We start from the raw sequence: 17,486 nt of genomic DNA, 5'->3' as shown, positions 1-17,486 counted from the left end.
CGTTGATGACTGGCCCAAGCCGAGCCAGTTCTCGCCAAGCCCCGTCGCGGCCCGACGGCCTACTCTTACTCTCGTGCGGACTCTCAGTTTCCTGATCGCGCTCTCGGACCTGATCTTCCGTCAGTCGATCTTCAGTGAGGCAACGGGAGTGCGCGAAACGGACTTTCGCTATCATACCCGATACCACGTGGTCGTGTTCTCTTTGTCAAGTGTTTCGCGATCGAGATCCGAGGATATTACTGTTTAAACAAGAAAGTTTTCTTTGACAAGTGGTGGAAAAAAAAAAAAACTATTTGGACATCTTGGAAATCTTTTTCTCATGATGTTTGCTACTGGTCATTATTGAAAATTTATCTCATACATATGTAAAATAGTTTAGAATTTAGTGAAAAAGATAATTTTTTCAATTTTCATTACTTTGTGCTTTCTCTGTTTGTTCTTTTTCTTTTTTTTTTTTTTTACCGAATGTGCAAATTTTTAGTTTAAACTTCTTCTCACAATATTGTCGCGCTTCTACTTTTCACAAAGAACTCCGAGATGATAATTATTCAAGGTCTTGATATTCTTGAAATTTTTATTCTCAACGAGTTGTTTTTTTATCTGAAGTTTACATTGAAGTGAATTTTTTAACTTTCGAGTCAGAGAGACGGCAGACATAGCACATGTATAAATGAATTCAGATTGTTATCTTAGTGAGATATCTGGAGTTTGATCGGTGTCTCTGTAGTCTTCATCTATTTTTAGCGATTTTATTGTTAATTCTTAAAACTCCTCTTATCATTAATTATTCATCAGCTTGACAATCTCTACTTATTAAGAATCGACGTAATTGTGTTTGTATTATTCAATTGTCAGACGCATATTTGAATTTATTACATCTAATAATTTATCTACAGTCAGATGATTTTGCGGAATAATCGTGTTTAAACAGGATACTTGAAAAGTAGACAGATACTCACACAGAAATTAAATTGCTTTCAAGATATATTACTTGTAAGTGTGTGCTTCTCAGAAAAAGCAAAATTGAAAAAGTGTTGTAAACAACAATTGTCGATAAAACTCGAAAAAACAGCACAGCGATAAAAAAGTTTCCGCGTAAAACAAAATAAAAAAAAATGCTGTGAAGCAGTGAGACAGCGGGAAAACCGGAATCAGATCACAGATTGTGTTCAAAAACGAAAAAAACTACATCTGATCTTTACAGAACACCTCGTGAGAACGTTTCTTCGAAAGAGACAAATGGCACGGGAATAACTTCGAAGAAAAAAATAATTCGAAACGCGAAGAGGAACACCTGGGGCACACTAATCGCTTTACATCCATCGGTCTCGCGGTGATTAGTCTCATTTGTTTCTCATCAGAAGATTCTTCGCTCTTGAAGTAATAGCACACGGGACATCGTCATCATCATCATCATCATCATCAGAATTTTGCAGGTTAATACATATATGTATTATATATACAACCACAATTTTTGCAAAACTTATTCGATCAACTTATTTTGCAAATGGAATATCATTTTTTTTAAATATCTTATAACCCGTTTTCGAGGAAAACAAAATATAGAAAAAAATATAGAATATACATTTATGAAAAAAGTTAAAAGAAGTAATTGAAATAATCAATTACATGTATACGTGTGTGTAACTTTGTGAGTGATACAATTGCTGTGAGACAAGCAATTTTTTTTTTTTCATTCGACATTGACGTTATCCTTGCACCAATAATTGCAGAAAAATTGTTGATCGCATTATTACCGACTGTTTTTTGTTTGTATAATGAAGAATATGGTACGCGACTGAATCTCGATTGCCGTCACAATAAAAGAAATAAAAACGCTCGATGTAGTTGTATCTGCTATGTCGATAAGTGTTCACACGTGCAAAACACCTATGCACGAGGTGTCTACACGGTGTCGCGCGAAATTATTAAAAAACGCACGACTGATTTGAGAATTTAAATGTTTAAAACAAAATGTATGTGCGCGCGCGCGCGCATGTCACACGTTTAAAATTTTTTATACACATATACAGAAAGCTTACGATTATCGCGCGCGTTCCTTTAATGATATTACACAAGTGCACGAAAGAAGAGAATTTTATTTATCTTTAAAGAAACTTTTATTTTTTTGTTCCTTAGAAATTTTGGCTAAAAGACAGCTAAAAAAACTTTCTACTGAAGAAATTCAATGCAAGCGTTTCAATTTCAAAAAGTTTGGTAAAGGTTCCGTTTATTGTCAGATGTTAACTTAATCCGCACGTTTTTCAAAATTTACGTAATTATCAAAATTACGTCAGGGTCGTGCGATTCTCATGACAATGACGCGAACTTATTATACGCGTTAAGTGATTGCGTTTGACAGCGTTAAACAAGGCAAGTTCATCAGGAAGAAACGACGACGAGGAGGCGAGTCGAAAGAAAGGAAAGCGATCAAGACGTAACCTTAGGCGGTCTTTCTTTGCTGTTTCGTAATACGCTAGCTCTTTCTCTTTCTTTCTCTTTCTCGTGAAAGAAATGCACAAATTACGTGAAAGCAACAACGTTGCGTAGTATGTAGCTTACTCATCGCTGACAATTTTTTTTTTTTTCGTGTTATTCATTTTGACGTAATAAACACGTTATCGCAAATTTTGCAATTTCTCCCGATCCTTCCGTTTTCCATTTTTTTGAGGGAGGGGGGTGATTTATTTATTAAAATACAAACATGTAGCAACTTGTTTCGCGCGATACGTTTTAAAAATTCTGTCAAATTGAACTTTGAATTTCTCTTTCGCACAATGTGAGCGACTCCAACTTTTGTTTTTTTTTTGTTTTTTTTTTTTTTGTTTTTTTTGAGCGCATCTATAACCAAAAACACACTATGTCGAGGTTAATTAACACTATCTTTGTAAAAAAAAGAACAACCTTTGCATTTTAAATCTCTTTTGAAACCAATTTCACGAATCCTTAGCGTATAATTGTCCTCATTAAGTATTGACAATCGTGAAGTATATATAAGCGTCGATATTTCTCAACAAGTTGACAAACTTCGATTGAGTCAACAATTTGATTTTTTTTTTCATTTGGTTTTTTATTTAACATGAGATTGATCTTTCGACAACACGTGTAATTGCGAGGAACGTTATGACGCGTGTGTTGTTTCGAGGTTTCTTTTATGAAACGAAAAAACCTCACGAAGCTTTCAATCTTTCGCAAACAAAGTTTAATAATATCATCGATGTATTGCGACAAACAAGGTGCGATTAGTCAAATCAGATACGTCAGATATTGCAAATGTCACGGACGTTCAGAAGATAATTTAACTGAGACAAAGACGAGAAGATGATATTAATGTATAGAATCGTTAAATAGTTGTTTTGAGCATCAATACAAAGAGATATTTACAGATTAATTAAATCTTTGTATTTTTTTTCACGCATCTTATTTTAACGTAGGTATTGTTAATGTGCGTCATCGAAACGGTGAGCGAAAATAGTTAATATTCTTGTTTCAATTGTCGGATTCATACGCTTAAATTAAAATTTAATATAAATATTGTTATATTCTACAATATTTATGTCGTCAGATGTGTAGATAATATATATATATATATATATATATAGCATGGTCTTATAATTTTCTAATGATGTAACGGCGTAACAAACACACTCTCACCTATCTGACCGGTCTGACTAGTGAGTTAAAAAAAGAAAGAGAGTTTTCGAACACCTGCAGAAAGAGATTACAAATTGGTCATCGCACTTCGTAGCTTACTACGAAGCTACGTAGCTTACTTCGTAGCTTATACCTCAACTAACTTACTAACGTTTCTAACTCTTTATATTTCTTTATATCGATATTTGTGATGCAAATTACACACGTGATCGTAGCGGCGAAATGTATGAAAGAGTTAATTAAAAAAACCACAACATTTGTTAGCCAAAATATATTAAACTTCATAAATATTTAAAATTATTTAAATAAAAAAGATAAATTGTTTGCGTTGTGCTAATCTACGTCTCTGCGTATATAATGTATGACGAATAGAAATACGTAATGTAATAAAAATTGCGTAATCCTGATTTTCTACATGCAGAGATGGAAAACACGAACATACCGAGCAACTTGATGGAATTGAAAACGCGAAGACAGCAATTTCAGGCGCAAGCGTCGACCTTGGACACGAGGAAGAGACAGGCCGTTTGCGTGAGAAGAGCCTTCAAGAAATATGGATCAAAGAACAGTCCCAATATCGTTTTAGACGGGCTTAACATGACCGTTCCGAAGGGTTCAATGTAGGTGTCTTGTTGCACGCCGCACGTAATAATTAGTATATTTTTAATAAAGTATAGTCAGAGAACAGTTAATTTTTCATAAACTCAAACGCATTGTATGATGTTTTGGGATTAAAAAAAAATGTTTTGAGTTAATAAATAAGTAAAAACAAAATCAAAGAGAATTTTAAAGAGTATACACGGAAAAAGAATCTCTTGGCACGTCGAAATAAATAAGAACACTTATTCATTTCGACGCAACGGTGTGACAGAACTACGTGTGATTTTTTTTTAATGTTATAAAGTCAAATATTCAAGAATCTTATTATCACTTGTAAATAAAAATATCAAATGCTATATTTATTTATAAGAGTATAATTTGCCACATCCATCTTCTTTTAACTCTGCAGATACTTTATTACACAAGAATTTTGATAGCAGACAAATAAAAGAATCGTAAAAAATGTATTTACATATGTTTGCATATGTATGATATTTTTTTTATTTATCTCTGCTATCAGGTTATTTAATCCAACAAATATTCTCTACGTTCAAATCAGAAATAAATATTTTCAGCTGTTGTTTATTTAGTGTAAGTCGAGAAAAAAATATATATATTAGTATAACAATATGAAAGATCTCCTCAAATGCAATTTCATACTTCGGAGTTCAAAGAAAATGTATTTCAGCTTTAAAGAATTTTGTCAGTTCTATATTTCCGTGACGAATATATTTTATTGTGCACAGTTACGGTTTGCTTGGTGCGAGCGGTTGCGGAAAAACGACTTTGCTCTCGTGCATCGTCGGACGAAGACGCTTGAATTCCGGTGAGATTTGGGTGTTGGGTGGTCGACCGGGTTCCAAAGGATCTGGCGTGCCCGGTCCACGGGTCGGCTACATGCCGCAAGAGATCGCTCTTTACGGCGAATTTTCCATTCGAGAAACATTTATCTTCTTTGGATGGTGCGCCGGTATGACGACGGAACAAGTGGAGGATAAACTGGAGTTTCTGATAAAGGTAGGAAGAAGACAGAAAGAATAATGACTTTTATATTCTGAGATGATCATGTGTGTAAAATATTGAAAACAAATAAATCATCGTGACTTTTAAGAACTTATATGACTTTGAAAGAAACTCTTGAAATCTTCGTGTACATTTTTTTATTTTATTTGCTATTGTACACGCAGTTTTTGCAATTGCCATCCGAAAATCGCTTCGTGAAGAATTTGTCGGGCGGTCAACAGAGAAGAGTGTCTCTCGCGGCAACGCTCTTGGCCGATCCTGAGCTGTTGATCCTCGACGAACCGACAGTTGGGGTAGATCCTCTTCTCCGACAGAACATCTGGGATCACTTGGTGCACATTACGAAGGACGGCAACAAAACCATCATCATCACCACGCACTACATCGAGGAAACCAGGCAAGTTTAAGCGTGTAAAATTGTTATTATTATTATTACGAAATTTCTACGTGAAATTACGAAAAAAACCCCATATGTGTGCTGTAAATAGATTGAGAAATTGATTAAAGAAATGATGTTATTCAGGCAAGCCAGCATTATTGGTCTGATGAGAAGCGGCAAGTTTCTGGCGGAGGAATCACCGACGAAGTTGTTGGAAATTCATCATCTAGAAACTTTGGAAGAAGTTTTCTTGAAGTTAAGCAAACGACAGAACATGGGATTGCGAAGAAGAAGCAGCATTTTGAGCAGTGTAACGGGCGTACCGCCAGAAGACGTGAGTGAATAAATTTGAAAAGAAACACTTTAGTGTGTGTTTTCACAGATCTCGTATAGTTTTCAATGGGATACCATCGTTCGTCTGTATCTATATACTTATGCAGAACAGAGTGTTTCAAAACAAATTTTAACACACATTTGGAGAATTCGTAAGTATGTGAAACACCTGCCTCATGAGCCTGAAAATCCACATTGGAGAAGATTCCAAGAATGTGTTGACAATGATGGTGAAGACTCTTCGAGGACGAAGTACATTTGTCACTACTGATATCTTGTGCCATCGGTTTTTTATTTCTCCAAAAACAGTTAATTTTATATAAAAATGTTACCATATTTTTTTTAAAGCACTCTGTTTATTTATATTCAACATTCACATAATTTCGACGTATACGTAATAATTTCATTTGTTACATACGATCATTATATAACATACGTGTTTATTAAATAATATAAATTTCATTTATTCAATAAATAAAAAATATTCAATTCAATTGAGACAATTTAAATGTCACTTTCTTATTATACTTTATTTTTTCGTTTTTTGACAGGACGTAGATGAGATGAGCGGCGAATTTGGCGACAACGTCAGTATTTCTAGTCGGAGAAGAAGCATAGCTATTACGAGTGACAATGTAAATATAGGTTTTTTTTATAATTCGCTCCACTAATGTTCTTTTTTTATTTTTTCGATGAAATTATTTGTAATCGAGATTTCTTTTCGCGAAAATTTGTTTCTCTGCGTTCTCTCTGTCCTTCAGACATTTATATTTTCCTTCAGACGTGTCTTTACTTCCTGAAAAACAATATTCGATTTTTGATTTATTTGCTCCGACAGATTCCAGAGTTGCCGCCGGAAGAAGAAGGTACTTCTAAATTGTCCATGATCAATTCGAAACACATGCAGGCTCTCATCTGGAAAAACTCTTTGTGGATGTGGCGAAATGTCGGGTAAATTTTGTATTTTTATTTCCGTTTTTTGTTTCTATATAATTTAAAAAAAAATTTTTTTTACCTCTCTCTCTCTCTCTCTCTTTCTTTACTTTTTCTCTTCACAGAATGATGCTGTTTATCATTGGGTTGCCGGTCGCTCAAATAATTATATTCTGCATTTCGATCGGTAAGGATCCCGTTGGTTTAAAGTTGGCCATTGTCAATCACGAGCTTAATAACAGCATGCAACCGTGCGTTCCCCCAACGGGTTGCGATTGGACGCAATTGAGTTGTCGATATCTTCAGCATCTGCAGAAGAAAAAGGTGAAGTTTTTACCGCACGACGATGAGAACGAGGCCAGAAACGCTGTGGAAAAGGGCTGGGCGTGGGGCGCAATAACGTTTCCCGCGAATTACTCCGCCGCCCTCATGGCGAGAATAGAAGACGGCAGGTTGACCGAGGACTGGGACATCGAATTCTCGGAGATGAAAATTGTTATGGACATGTCCAGTGAGTTTGTTGTTGCCTAGAAAAATAGTCGTATTTAAAAAGACTTTCGGTTTCACAATGATTTTCTTACAAAATCAAATATTTCATTGTCTCGACGTTGTATACTTCAACGAGAGTTAATTTTTTTTGTTTTCAATGTTGTTTCACATTTTTCACATGACGTTACGTATCTCTCTCTTTTTGTCAGATCAGCAGATTGGACAATTGCTGCAAAGAGACATGATTTATTCGTTCCAAGACTTCGCCAGAGAGCTCAGTGTGGCTTGCAACTACAGCTCAAAATTGACAGACATTCCTGTGAACGTAAGAGAACTTAGCTGATATAAAGTTGTGTGTGAATTTTTGGGATTTTTTTAGATTTTATTTTTTATTTTTTTTTTAATTTTTAATTGTACGTATACTGCTTTTGCGCGTGTAATGTAACTTGTGCGGTTTGTAAATTATTAGTTACGTTTAAAATAATCTTCTCTTACCAATCATGCCCACAGTTCAAAACTCCAATCTACGGACCTCAGGAGCCTAATTTCACGGACTTCGCAGCTCCCGGAATAATCTTAACGTGAGTGTTATTGCACACATTAATATCAGTGTAATAATTAACAATACCAACGTGTTGAAGTTAATCTTCTATTCACAAAAAAAAAAAAACGTTATCGATAATTGTGAGAAAGAATTAAAGAAAATTATTATTATTATTATTTTTTCAGAATTCTCTTCTTTCTTTCGGTCGCGTTAACGTCAGGAGCAATGTTGATGGAGAGAAACGAGGGTTTGCTGGAAAGAAGCCTCGTGTCAGGTTTGTATTTTATAAAAAAAATTACAAAAAGATAAAAGAGACACTTCACATCTATGCGTAAACACAATTGTTATATACGTATAAATAATTAATTATACTGTGCAAAATTTTTTTCAGGTCTCAGTAGCACGGAAATTCTCTTTTCTCAAACGATAACGCAGTTCACGGTGATGTTTGGGCAGTCCGTGATGGTCCTCATTGTTTGCTTCGCGATTTTCAAAGTTACCTGCGAGGGTAACATAGGTTGGATCACAATCTTGACTATTCTCACGGGTTTCAGTGGCATGTGCTTTGGTAATTTAATTACTGATTTTATTATGTGAAACAAAATCGTCACATATGTAAAATACCTATCTCTAATTCTCGGAGAAATCGCGATTTTGTAAGATGATCTTCTCCAAAAACTTTATAGATATATTCTTTTTTATCAATCAAAGTTTACATATATCATTAAAAAAAAAAAAAACTATAATTTACTCAGGATTTGAAAAATGTTTGTACGCCATTGTTGAAGCAAAAAATTGAAAAATCCATAAAATCCTTTGATTTTTTCTCATCGACAGGTTTTGTCATCGCCTGTTTCTGTGACACCGAAAGAAGTGCCACGTACGTGGCGATGGGCTCCTTCATCCCGTTTGTGATGCTGTGCGGCATCATTTGGCCTTTGGAAGGCATGCATCCCGTGTTGAGACACATAAGTAGCATATTACCACTGACAAAGAGCACGGAATCAATGAGGGCGATGCTGGCCAGAGGTTGGCTAATATCGGAACCTACGGTTTATTACGGATTTATTTCCACTTTCATCTGGATCTGCATTTTCATGACCCTGTCGTTATTGCTGCTCAAGTTCAAGAAGGGTTAATTTAGAAAAAAAATTGTAAGATAAAAGTTGAATAAAAAAAAAAAAAAAAAAAAATTAAAACTACAGTACTTACTACTGTAAAACAGGATAAAGTCGGGACAAAGATAGCATGTAGTTTGACAACTTAATTTTAAGGTTTTAAGAAAAACGACAGTGGCTCAATTGTTAATATTTTCTTTATTTTAATGTTTTTTTTTTTTTTTTCAATTCAAAATGTAATATCAAAGTATATTCAAGAGCAAAAAATAGTACATTATAGAAAGTTCATATGTTGTGTGTTAAAAATCGTTATGTGATTATATATTTTTTGTCATAATAACACCGAGTAGTAGAGAGAGAGTGCTATGCGACTCTTCGTGTTTGCCGATAAAAGAGACAAAAGACTTGCAGCCAGTTGTACAAGGTGAATATCGCTTGCAGCATTTCATTACGTTTGACATGCAAACCGTCCAGGAAGAATCTCACGAAGAAGACGACAATCTCCACCAAAATGACGCACAGATGCATTAGCAACCAGGGTGTATATAACATAGGATATTCCTACAATTATAATTATGTGTATATATTACTTGTTCTAAGAATAAATCACACACACACACACGCACACACCCGCAACATTTAGCTCAATTTATAACATTGCACAAATAAATCAATGATGTTATCTTTTTCAACATTTTTTAATTACCGTGATAGTGCCTAACATAATTAAAGTGTAATGCTCGAATCCTAGTATCGACACCATCAGTTTCAAATCTCTCTCGACAGTCACCGGTACTCTCTCTTCAAAAACAATATTTGAAATTTGTTTTAAAAATAACTCATAGAATATCGTAGATTTTAATGTAATGCGAAATAAATTTCTTACCCTCCCGGTTGTTCCTGTGACGTGATGACACTCTAGGAATTTTGCAACTCACCGTACGCATTACATCAGCAGCCGTGATTATCTGAGAAAAAATATTTCATATTCGCGTCTAAATCGCGGAATTAAGATTAAAAATATGCGAGATATTGATTTAAGCGAGACGTAAGTGAAAAAATTAATGACAATTAATTACGACGGACTAACGGTCCCAATAAGTCCCAGAATAATCACGTACAACGAACTGCCTATGGGATAATGATTGCACAAGGAACAAGCTAGTCGTCCGATTTTCTGTAATATTTAATTGTTATACGTGTAAAACTGTACTGTTACTTAGCATTTTATTTTATTAACCTTTCAAATATAACATTCAAAAGTAACAGAGAAAAATAATATATTTATATAAATATATATCTAATTACAAAGTGTTCACCACAGGTTTTAATGTTTCGCCGATCTCGAAAAGCCATGATTTGTTTTAAACAGAAAGAAAAAAATATCCGCTCTCTTCCAAATTAGCAAAAATACATGAAAAACTGTAATCAACAAACTTCAGTACTTTTTCATACGTATCTTCCTCAAAGCACCTCTTTTTCCCGAGACGATTCAACATATACATCTATTTATATATTTTTTTTGACTATTTTAACATCTCTTTATCGATATGTTAATATCGATTCGTTTGAAATTATTAACGTGAACGACATGAAGTGAAAAACAAGCAAATTTTGTACGTAATTTTAGGTTCTTTTTTTGTCATCTCGTGATATTGTAATTAATTATTTGGTTTTTTGCGTTTTTTGATTTTTGTTTTGCTGTGTTTGCAAATTTAGCAAATTGTCTGTTAAATTATTGTTACATATTTATATATTATTTTTACAAATACATATATATTTGTGTTTCTTTATTGCGCAAAAGGACAACGCGTAGAGATTTTTTTTTTTTTAATCTCTGCAACCTCCATCAATCGCGATGGACCGTTCGTGTAATCGCGTTCGCAGCAGTCACGAAATTTATCCGGACGACGTCAAGTTTTGGGACAAACATAAAATTTGGGAGAGACGTCGCGCGAAAACGGTAAGGTTCTTCAAAATATTATTTACAAAATTTAAATATGCCCGTAGTTCCGCGCGATTTAACGTTTCTTCTTCTCGAGCAGTTGCTGATCGAAGATGAATCATCATCGCCGCGGAAACCCAAACATTTTATTTTTCACAATTCCCAATCGGTGGGAAAAATCGAAAATATATCGGAGAAAAAATCGTTTCTCCACAACGAAATTTTCGAGATAATCAAAGCGACGTTACTGGCCACATCGGTGTTGGCTCTGTGCTACTACACGTCGATGGAATACAAGGTGTACAGCATTTTGGAAAACGGTCAGATCGTTCGGGGTTTTGGATCGAGACAAGCCGTCACGTCGTTCAGTCTTGGCTACTCCATCCCACATTCCATCATGTTCTCCGTCGCGATTGGCATGCTCTTCTATTCCATTGTTTTAGTGAGCGACATGTTTTTCATCAAAAATTATATATTTCGTATTTTTCCTATAACTTTTTGTCTTGTAGATTTTATATACATCAAATTATTGTTATATATATATACATATATTGTCTTAGATTAGAAAAATTATTCGCAAACGTTATAATTCGTGAAACTTCAGAAACAGCCTCACTTCAGTCTGCCCCTGTTGGGTCTCTTTCTGACCGAGCTCGTGTGCGACTCCTGCAACGCGGTCGTAACAATTTGGTACCTCTTCGAATACCTCAAGCTGCAAACCGCGCTGTTCTACGCCACGGGATTTCTCCTGCTGATTTGTAAATCTATTTCTTTCTCGAAGTTTATATTTTTTCGTAAAACATATAACACGTTAGTTGCGTTAAAAACGCGTCGAATATTTTTAGCGGCACAAATATGGATGTGGCTCGGTGTTCTGCATCTCTACGAGCATCGACAATTCAAGTTCGCGCAATAGATGCGAAGAACCAAACGTGTGTGAATGGTGATTTTTCATCATTCTCTGCGCGTTTTTCTTGTGTATTTTTTTAGTATGTTGTGTATACGTGTTTTTTTTTTACTAATCTTTCTGCATTACTTCTCAAAGAAGAAATCACTTTTTGCCATTGTGTGCGTAAAAGTTTATTATATATATATCTCTCTTTTACCATCGTATATAAAACAAACAACAAATTATACTAAATGTGATGTACGCTTCAGATTTTTGTTTATAAATTTCCAATCGTATACACGGCGGGACAGTCGAAAATATTCATCGAACAATGTGACTTCAAATCGAGCACTTGCACCTCGGGACAGTTGTCGATCCTGAAAATAAAAAATAGATCGTCACAATATTTTGCGCAAACGTAGCAACTCTAAATTTTTTATATTCTCTGTGTATGCGTAATTCCAAGATATTGATTTCATTGAAATATTATAAACAAATACAAGATAATTGTAGTTGAAAATATAACCTTGGACAATATTTATCGAGCGCATCCTTCAAACTGTGAATTTGCGTGCTATTTCGCGATATTTCCTGCAGCAAAAATCCCGGGAACGCCTGGCAGTGCACTTGCGTCGCTTGCAGATCGATATTCGGATCGATCACGGTCAATTTGTTGAACATGTAATCTTGTTCGCTCTTTTTCCTTTTTATATAAATTATATAAAGTAGAGAAAGAAACCGATTTTTATTTTATCAATTGCGCATCTTGTTGCTTTTGTAAAGCGTTGTTACTCACGTCAATCGCGACTTATTGATGGTCAGCAAATTGCAGTACGTGCTAGGATGCATGGCAATTCCGGGAGAGTTCCAGAGCAAATACGCTTTTGCCGCCATCAGCAATAATCCGTTGCTCAGGTTGTTAGCAATGCCCGATAATTTCGATCTAACAAATTTTATTAAGAAATCGATCCTTTAAAGAAAAACTCTTGACGAGAAAATAAAATTCTTTACATATCAGATGGTCAAAATTTGCTTTTAAATTTTTTGTGTGCACGTAATATACGCATGTGTGTCTTATTGACAGTCACATGTGACAATAATATATATTTAATATGTAATTTTACTTGCTGAAAAATTCGTTGACCGATAAGTCCGCGACGAAGACGTTGCTTTGAGCGGTCAGTGCTATTTTGAAAATGTCTTCCGACGTGTTCGACGCGTCGGACGCGCGTATTAAATTGATCACGTATACCTGTAAAAGACAATGTATCCAAAATATTCAATTAATAAAAATAAAAATACATGTGTATAAATGATAATACAAAATGAATATCAAAAATAAATTATTAAATACAATGACTTATTAAATAAATAAAATATAAATGAGATCAACTGTACATTCATTTCGGGTTGGTTCCTCGCTGCGGCCTCGATGTAGCAAAATTCTCTCTCGGTCCAAACTTCCGCGGCTTGTTTCACGAAATACACGTTGAAGAAACGTTCGTTTTCGAAAATCTTCGATTCGCTGAAGTACATTTTTTTTTTTTTAATTTATAAAATCTGTTTTGCGAACTTTATGTTTATGTGTCTTTATTTAAAAAAAGGCTTTTATATGATAAATGCATACCAGCAGTTATGATTGTCATCGTTCGTCACAGGTGAGCAAAATATCATCGAGACGAAGGCAACGAGAGCTAAGCCGCTTATAACAACAGACGCCGTTAGGAACGAGGATAACAGATCGTTTGGCCATTTTCCCAATTGATTCACGACACCTTTGAGCAACAGAGCATTGCGCTGAACGTCCCGAATCGGATTTCCAATTTTGTGTTTGCCGCGCGGGAAATCGATAATCTTAACCGCGCTTCCGTCCACGAAGAAAGGAAGTTTGTCCTCGTCGAAGTCTGAGAGAATTTTCACAAATCGCGCTTTTTATTTTCAAATAAGTAGCGTCAATTTTACCGCGTTGTTTAATAATTTATATAAATTTATATAAAAATTTGTTTCTCTCGTATAAAGTGACATTTCCCACGCGATCTTATTGCAAGATGCTTTCGGATACTCACATTTGGTTTTCAGCATTCTGCTTTGTGTCACCTCTCCACTTTAAACGTCAACGATCGATATAATTTGCCGATTCAACGTCTCGCGAAGAAATGGGACGGACGTAAATCGCAAGCTACCACCTTGAAATAACGGCGAGTCGTCCGCATTACACAATCCGAATACTTCGCGCATTTTTGCAAGTTAAACGCAAATTTGATCCACAATTACACATTGCATGCTCGTTTGTTTGTTAAATTTCATTTCCCCTGATAATATATCACGGAAGTCGGTCACAACAAAAATACAACAATCTTACAATTTGTTTGAACGTTAATTAATAAATACAGAGATGTTTGAAATAAGTACAGATTTTTGTTGGGATGATAAAAAAGTTGAGTAAGGCTGAATATAAACAAACGTTTTTTGTCACCAAACATGATCTCTGATGCGTTGTTACTCCGCCACGCTGTGCTCGAGTTGCGCCTGGATGGCAGGCTGCCTGCCACACATCGAAGCATAGCGGGTTGTCTACATTCCAGGCGCCATCGATGCTTTTACTTCGCACACGTGTCGTGATTATGATTTCTTTAACACGCGAAGACGTGTTCCAAGCCTTACTTTCTAACAAAAAAAAACAATAGTTTGTTGTATATAATATATATCCTACCAGAAAAAGGGTGTGCAAATAATCAGAATTCTATCGATCTTGATTGTAGCCTCTTTTCCGCGACGTTGATTTGACGTCTCGGTGACGTTTCTCGGATAATGTGTTTCTCGATTCATGTCATACTGTCGTACGTGTACTAGCTGTCATCGCGGTGACATTGACATGTTGTGAAACCCCATGTGTACCGCGAAGTGCGCGTTTTGATATCGAATGTATCGCATCTATTGTTGCTTCTTTTCCGTATTGCCGATTGATTGGTTGATCGAGTAGAGTCGAGTCGAATCGAATCGGTAAGATCGAGAGAGTAAATAAACGACAGAAAAGCGATTTTGAGACAGTTCGTCGTATACGTGGAGAAAATTAAAAACGTGATTAAAGTCACATGACAGGAAAGAGTAGAAAAACAACACGTGACTAAGGTAATGTGACTGTAATATATATTATACATAACATTAAATAATATATATGATATAAATAATATATTAAATGATATATATTATACATATAATTCATTATATATTTATAATGTTATACTTTATATTATATATTATATATATTATATACATACTACCGTAAGGTCACTGACCTCGGTCGCGTGACCGCGGCGGAGTTATTGACCTCGGCCGCGCGGCCTTGGCGGGGTCACTAACCTCGGCCGCGNGTCACTGACCTCGGCCGCGCGACCGCGGCGGGGTCAATGACTTCGGTCGCGTGACTGCGGTAGAGTCACTGACCTCGGCCGCGCGACCGCGGCGGTATTACTGACTTCGGTCACGTGATTACGGTATATATATATATATATTATATATGCATATATGCGTATGCGTGTGTATTATATATAGATATAGAATATTACATATAATGTATATAATATTCTCTCTCTCACTATTTTTTGAGCTTGATTTTTATGCGTTATTTCTGACATTTCTCATATGTGTATTATATGGTTTATAAGACGGTGGTTTTTATACCGTCACTCCCTACGTATAATCCCGTAACTCCAAAACGCAAATTTTAGAGGAGAGCAGTTTAAAAGTTTAAAGCTTCATATAGTTTCCCTAGTTAAGGGATCTTTCGGTTTTAAATTTTCACCATACTTATGAATATTTTTTTTTAATACTTGGTGACCACAAAGAACATGACTTTCTGAGTGTCACTATGCAATAAACTGAAAATCCCATATGTGACACTTATGTAATTATACGTAGGGAGTGACGATACTATCTGTCATCGCGGTGACAGGTTGTGTTCACTGACAACACGTTAAATAAAAATAACAATAGCGTGCGCGTAGCGCGCGCCTGTGTTGTGCTAGTTGACAATAAGATTGTTACTTTTTGAAAACAAGAGGGAAGAGCTGTCAGCGCGCATAAATGTGGGTTTTCAATTCATCGTGCAAAAGTCATCAACGGTCTATACATGTGTGGTAAAGGAATTGACGAATGAGATTTGACGCTTGCTATTGGATGCGAAGCGCGGTACTCTTCCGGTATTTCATTTTTCAGCGAAGATTTTGAGGTTAATAAGGTTAAATGCTGAAATACTGTTTAAAGATTGGAGCGTGTGCAGGTGCTCTGGTGCAGCCTAACCTAACTTGCTTTAGAGCCGACAAACAGTCAAATCAAGCTAAAATAATATTATTGTATGTATTGTTTTGAAATTAACATTCCAAATAGAAAACGATGTCAGCTGTGAAGCCTGAGGTAAAAAACTGGAAAGAGTACAATCGCAAACGGAAGGAGTTTCGAAAACAGCAAAAGGAGGAGAAGTTGTTAAAGAAGGCCAAGAAAACGGAGCTCGAGAAGGAATCGGAGGATAAAACGAAAGAACAGGTAGACGAGGAAAATTATGTGAGACGAGATATCTGCACTGTGAGCATAGCGGTGCCGGGGTCGATCCTCGATAACGCGCAGTCTCCGGTATTGCGAACTTATCTGGCGGGACAAATTGCTCGTGCGGCGTGTATATACAAGGTGGACGAGATCGTAGTGTTCGATGACAAAGGCGAAGTCACGGAGAATGAGAAGAAGAAGATCAGAAAGGACGACGTGTTGGGAGAGAGCAGGATTGGATGCGTACAATTGGCGAGGATACTGCAATATCTGGAGTGTCCGCAGTATCTCAGAAAGTACTTCTTCCCGATTCACAACGACTTACAATACGCGGGTTTATTGAATCCTCTGGACACACCTCATCATTTGAGACAATCGGAAAAATCTTTGTTCCGAGAGGGAATGATTACGAACAAGCCTGTTAAATCTGGCCATGGTTCGCAGGTAAACGTAGGACTGCTGAATGATGTTCATGTGGACAAGATACTGACATCTGGATTACGAGTGACAGTAAAGATACCGGCCGAACAACAGAATCCAAAAAAATTAAAAGGTATTCTTGTGCCACCCAGTACACCACGCATAGAAACCGGAACGTATTGGGGATATACTGTTAGACTAGCTAACAATCTGACCGAGGTGCTGACTAAATGTCCTTATAAGGAAGGATATGACTTGACAATTGGAACCTCTGATAAAGGAACATCCATTGACGAAGTAGAAAAGAAGAGCTTACGTTATCATCACTGTCTCATAGCATTTGGAGGACTTGATGGATTAGAAGCTGCTGTGGAGGCGGATCCAAATCTGAACATTGGCGACGATCCGTCCTTAGTGTTTGATAAATATGTGAACACATGCCCTGAACAGGGATCACGAATCATCAGAACAGAAGAAGCTATTCTTCTGACTCTGGCTGAATTAAGGACTAAATTGGTACCTAAAGAAATTGTTCTCACAGATATAAAATAATTTATAGCAATGAAAATGTTTTTGTTTTTCATTTTTTTTGTTTTTTTATATTATCATTTTAT

The 17,486-nt window shown here is 35.9% G+C and overlaps 5 protein-coding genes across 10 annotated transcripts; 3 read left to right on the top strand and 2 right to left on the bottom strand.

Moving 5' to 3' along the window:
• The first annotated feature begins 49 nt into the window (after positions 1-49).
• Positions 50-9,149, top strand: LOC109857680 (ABC transporter G family member 23). Of its 3 annotated transcripts, none has more exons than XM_020434239.1 (14): positions 51-335; positions 1,205-1,436; positions 4,076-4,274; positions 5,001-5,271; positions 5,442-5,674; positions 5,801-5,990; positions 6,541-6,624; positions 6,828-6,940; positions 7,048-7,433; positions 7,621-7,736; positions 7,922-7,992; positions 8,141-8,229; positions 8,347-8,523; positions 8,793-9,149. In XM_020434239.1, the coding sequence occupies exons 3-14, from the start codon at positions 4,078-4,080 to the stop codon at positions 9,092-9,094; spliced, it is 2,229 nt and encodes a 742-aa protein (XP_020289828.1). In that variant the 5' UTR covers positions 51-335; positions 1,205-1,436; positions 4,076-4,077; the 3' UTR covers positions 9,095-9,149. The 3 variants fall into 3 exon arrangements, with proteins under 3 accessions (XP_020289825.1, XP_020289828.1, XP_020289827.1); XM_020434238.1 differs by having other exon boundaries at positions 897-1,436; XM_020434236.1 differs by lacking the exon at positions 1,205-1,436 and having other exon boundaries at positions 50-335.
• A 94-nt stretch (positions 9,150-9,243) lies between these two features.
• Positions 9,244-10,586, bottom strand: LOC109857684. 3 transcript variants are annotated; one of them, XR_002250534.1, is made up of 5 exons: positions 10,393-10,586; positions 10,153-10,250; positions 9,960-10,041; positions 9,780-9,874; positions 9,244-9,634 (listed from the first exon to the last, which is right to left on the bottom strand). XR_002250534.1 is itself a non-coding variant. In XM_020434249.1 (5 exons), the coding sequence occupies exons 1-5, from the start codon at positions 10,427-10,429 to the stop codon at positions 9,437-9,439; spliced, it is 510 nt and encodes a 169-aa protein (XP_020289838.1). In that variant the 5' UTR covers positions 10,430-10,582; the 3' UTR covers positions 9,244-9,436. The 3 variants fall into 3 exon arrangements, 2 of the variants coding, with proteins under 2 accessions (XP_020289838.1, XP_020289839.1); XM_020434249.1 differs by having other exon boundaries at positions 10,164-10,250; positions 10,382-10,582; XM_020434250.1 differs by having other exon boundaries at positions 10,195-10,250; positions 10,393-10,581.
• A 74-nt stretch (positions 10,587-10,660) lies between these two features.
• On the top strand, positions 10,661-11,954 carry LOC109857661. Its single transcript, XM_020434195.1, has 5 exons — positions 10,661-10,689; positions 10,878-11,036; positions 11,119-11,460; positions 11,623-11,776; positions 11,864-11,954. Exons 2-5 carry the CDS (start codon positions 10,932-10,934, stop codon positions 11,932-11,934), a joined length of 672 nt encoding a protein of 223 aa, XP_020289784.1. The 5' UTR covers positions 10,661-10,689; positions 10,878-10,931; the 3' UTR covers positions 11,935-11,954.
• Positions 11,955-12,172: 218 nt separating this feature from the next.
• On the bottom strand, positions 12,173-14,747 carry LOC109857660. 2 transcript variants are annotated; one of them, XM_020434193.1, is made up of 8 exons: positions 14,621-14,747; positions 13,974-14,219; positions 13,535-13,811; positions 13,306-13,432; positions 13,032-13,159; positions 12,704-12,850; positions 12,434-12,610; positions 12,173-12,284 (listed from the first exon to the last, which is right to left on the bottom strand). In XM_020434193.1, exons 2-8 carry the CDS (start codon positions 13,987-13,989, stop codon positions 12,185-12,187), a joined length of 972 nt encoding a protein of 323 aa, XP_020289782.1. In that variant the 5' UTR covers positions 13,990-14,219; positions 14,621-14,747; the 3' UTR covers positions 12,173-12,184. The 2 variants fall into 2 exon arrangements, with proteins under 2 accessions (XP_020289782.1, XP_020289783.1); XM_020434194.1 differs by lacking the exon at positions 14,621-14,747 and having other exon boundaries at positions 13,535-13,682; positions 13,974-14,582.
• A 1,209-nt stretch (positions 14,748-15,956) lies between these two features.
• Positions 15,957-17,485, top strand: LOC109857655 (putative methyltransferase C9orf114 homolog). The gene has a single exon (XM_020434185.1). It carries the CDS (start codon positions 16,303-16,305, stop codon positions 17,422-17,424), a length of 1,122 nt encoding a protein of 373 aa, XP_020289774.1. The 5' UTR covers positions 15,957-16,302; the 3' UTR covers positions 17,425-17,485.
• Position 17,486: the final 1 nt, after the last annotated feature.

This window comes from Pseudomyrmex gracilis, unplaced genomic scaffold, assembly GCF_002006095.1.
Source record: "Pseudomyrmex gracilis isolate BER0280 unplaced genomic scaffold, ASM200609v1 scaffold_168, whole genome shotgun sequence".
In the NCBI taxonomy this organism is placed as follows: Eukaryota; Metazoa; Arthropoda; class Insecta; order Hymenoptera; family Formicidae; genus Pseudomyrmex; species Pseudomyrmex gracilis.
The sequence above is the reverse complement of the archived record's forward strand: the minus strand, read 5'-3'. Positions and strand labels throughout refer to the sequence as shown.

Bases quoted from the DNA above. Each gene is read 5' to 3' on its own strand.
- LOC109857680 (XM_020434236.1), top strand. The intron at 7,737-7,921 runs GTAAGAGAACTT...TCATGCCCACAG, and splicing joins TGACAGACATTCCTGTGAAC to TTCAAAACTCCAATCTACGG. The intron at 8,524-8,792 runs GTAATTTAATTA...TCTCATCGACAG, and splicing joins TTTCAGTGGCATGTGCTTTG to GTTTTGTCATCGCCTGTTTC.
- LOC109857684 (XM_020434249.1), bottom strand. From the start codon at position 10,429: ATGGCTTTTCGAGATCGGCGAAACATTAAAACCTGTGGTGAACACTTT. The intron at 10,042-10,163 runs GTTAGTCCGTCG...ATTTTTTCTCAG, and splicing joins TTCTGGGACTTATTGGGACC to ATAATCACGGCTGCTGATGT. The intron at 9,875-9,959 runs GTAAGAAATTTA...TTGTTTTTGAAG, and splicing joins TCACAGGAACAACCGGGAGG to AGAGAGTACCGGTGACTGTC.
- LOC109857655 (XM_020434185.1), top strand. From the start codon at position 16,303: ATGTCAGCTGTGAAGCCTGAGGTAAAAAACTGGAAAGAGTACAATCGC.
- LOC109857660 (XM_020434193.1), bottom strand. The intron at 13,160-13,305 runs GTACAGTTGATC...TGTCTTTTACAG, and splicing joins GGAACCAACCCGAAATGAAT to GTATACGTGATCAATTTAAT. The intron at 12,851-13,031 runs GTAAAATTACAT...AAAATTTGTTAG, and splicing joins GTCAACGAATTTTTCAGCAA to ATCGAAATTATCGGGCATTG.
- LOC109857661 (XM_020434195.1), top strand. From the start codon at position 10,932: ATGGACCGTTCGTGTAATCGCGTTCGCAGCAGTCACGAAATTTATCCG. The intron at 11,037-11,118 runs GTAAGGTTCTTC...CTTCTCGAGCAG, and splicing joins AGAGACGTCGCGCGAAAACG to TTGCTGATCGAAGATGAATC. The intron at 11,777-11,863 runs GTAAATCTATTT...GAATATTTTTAG, and splicing joins GGGATTTCTCCTGCTGATTT to CGGCACAAATATGGATGTGG.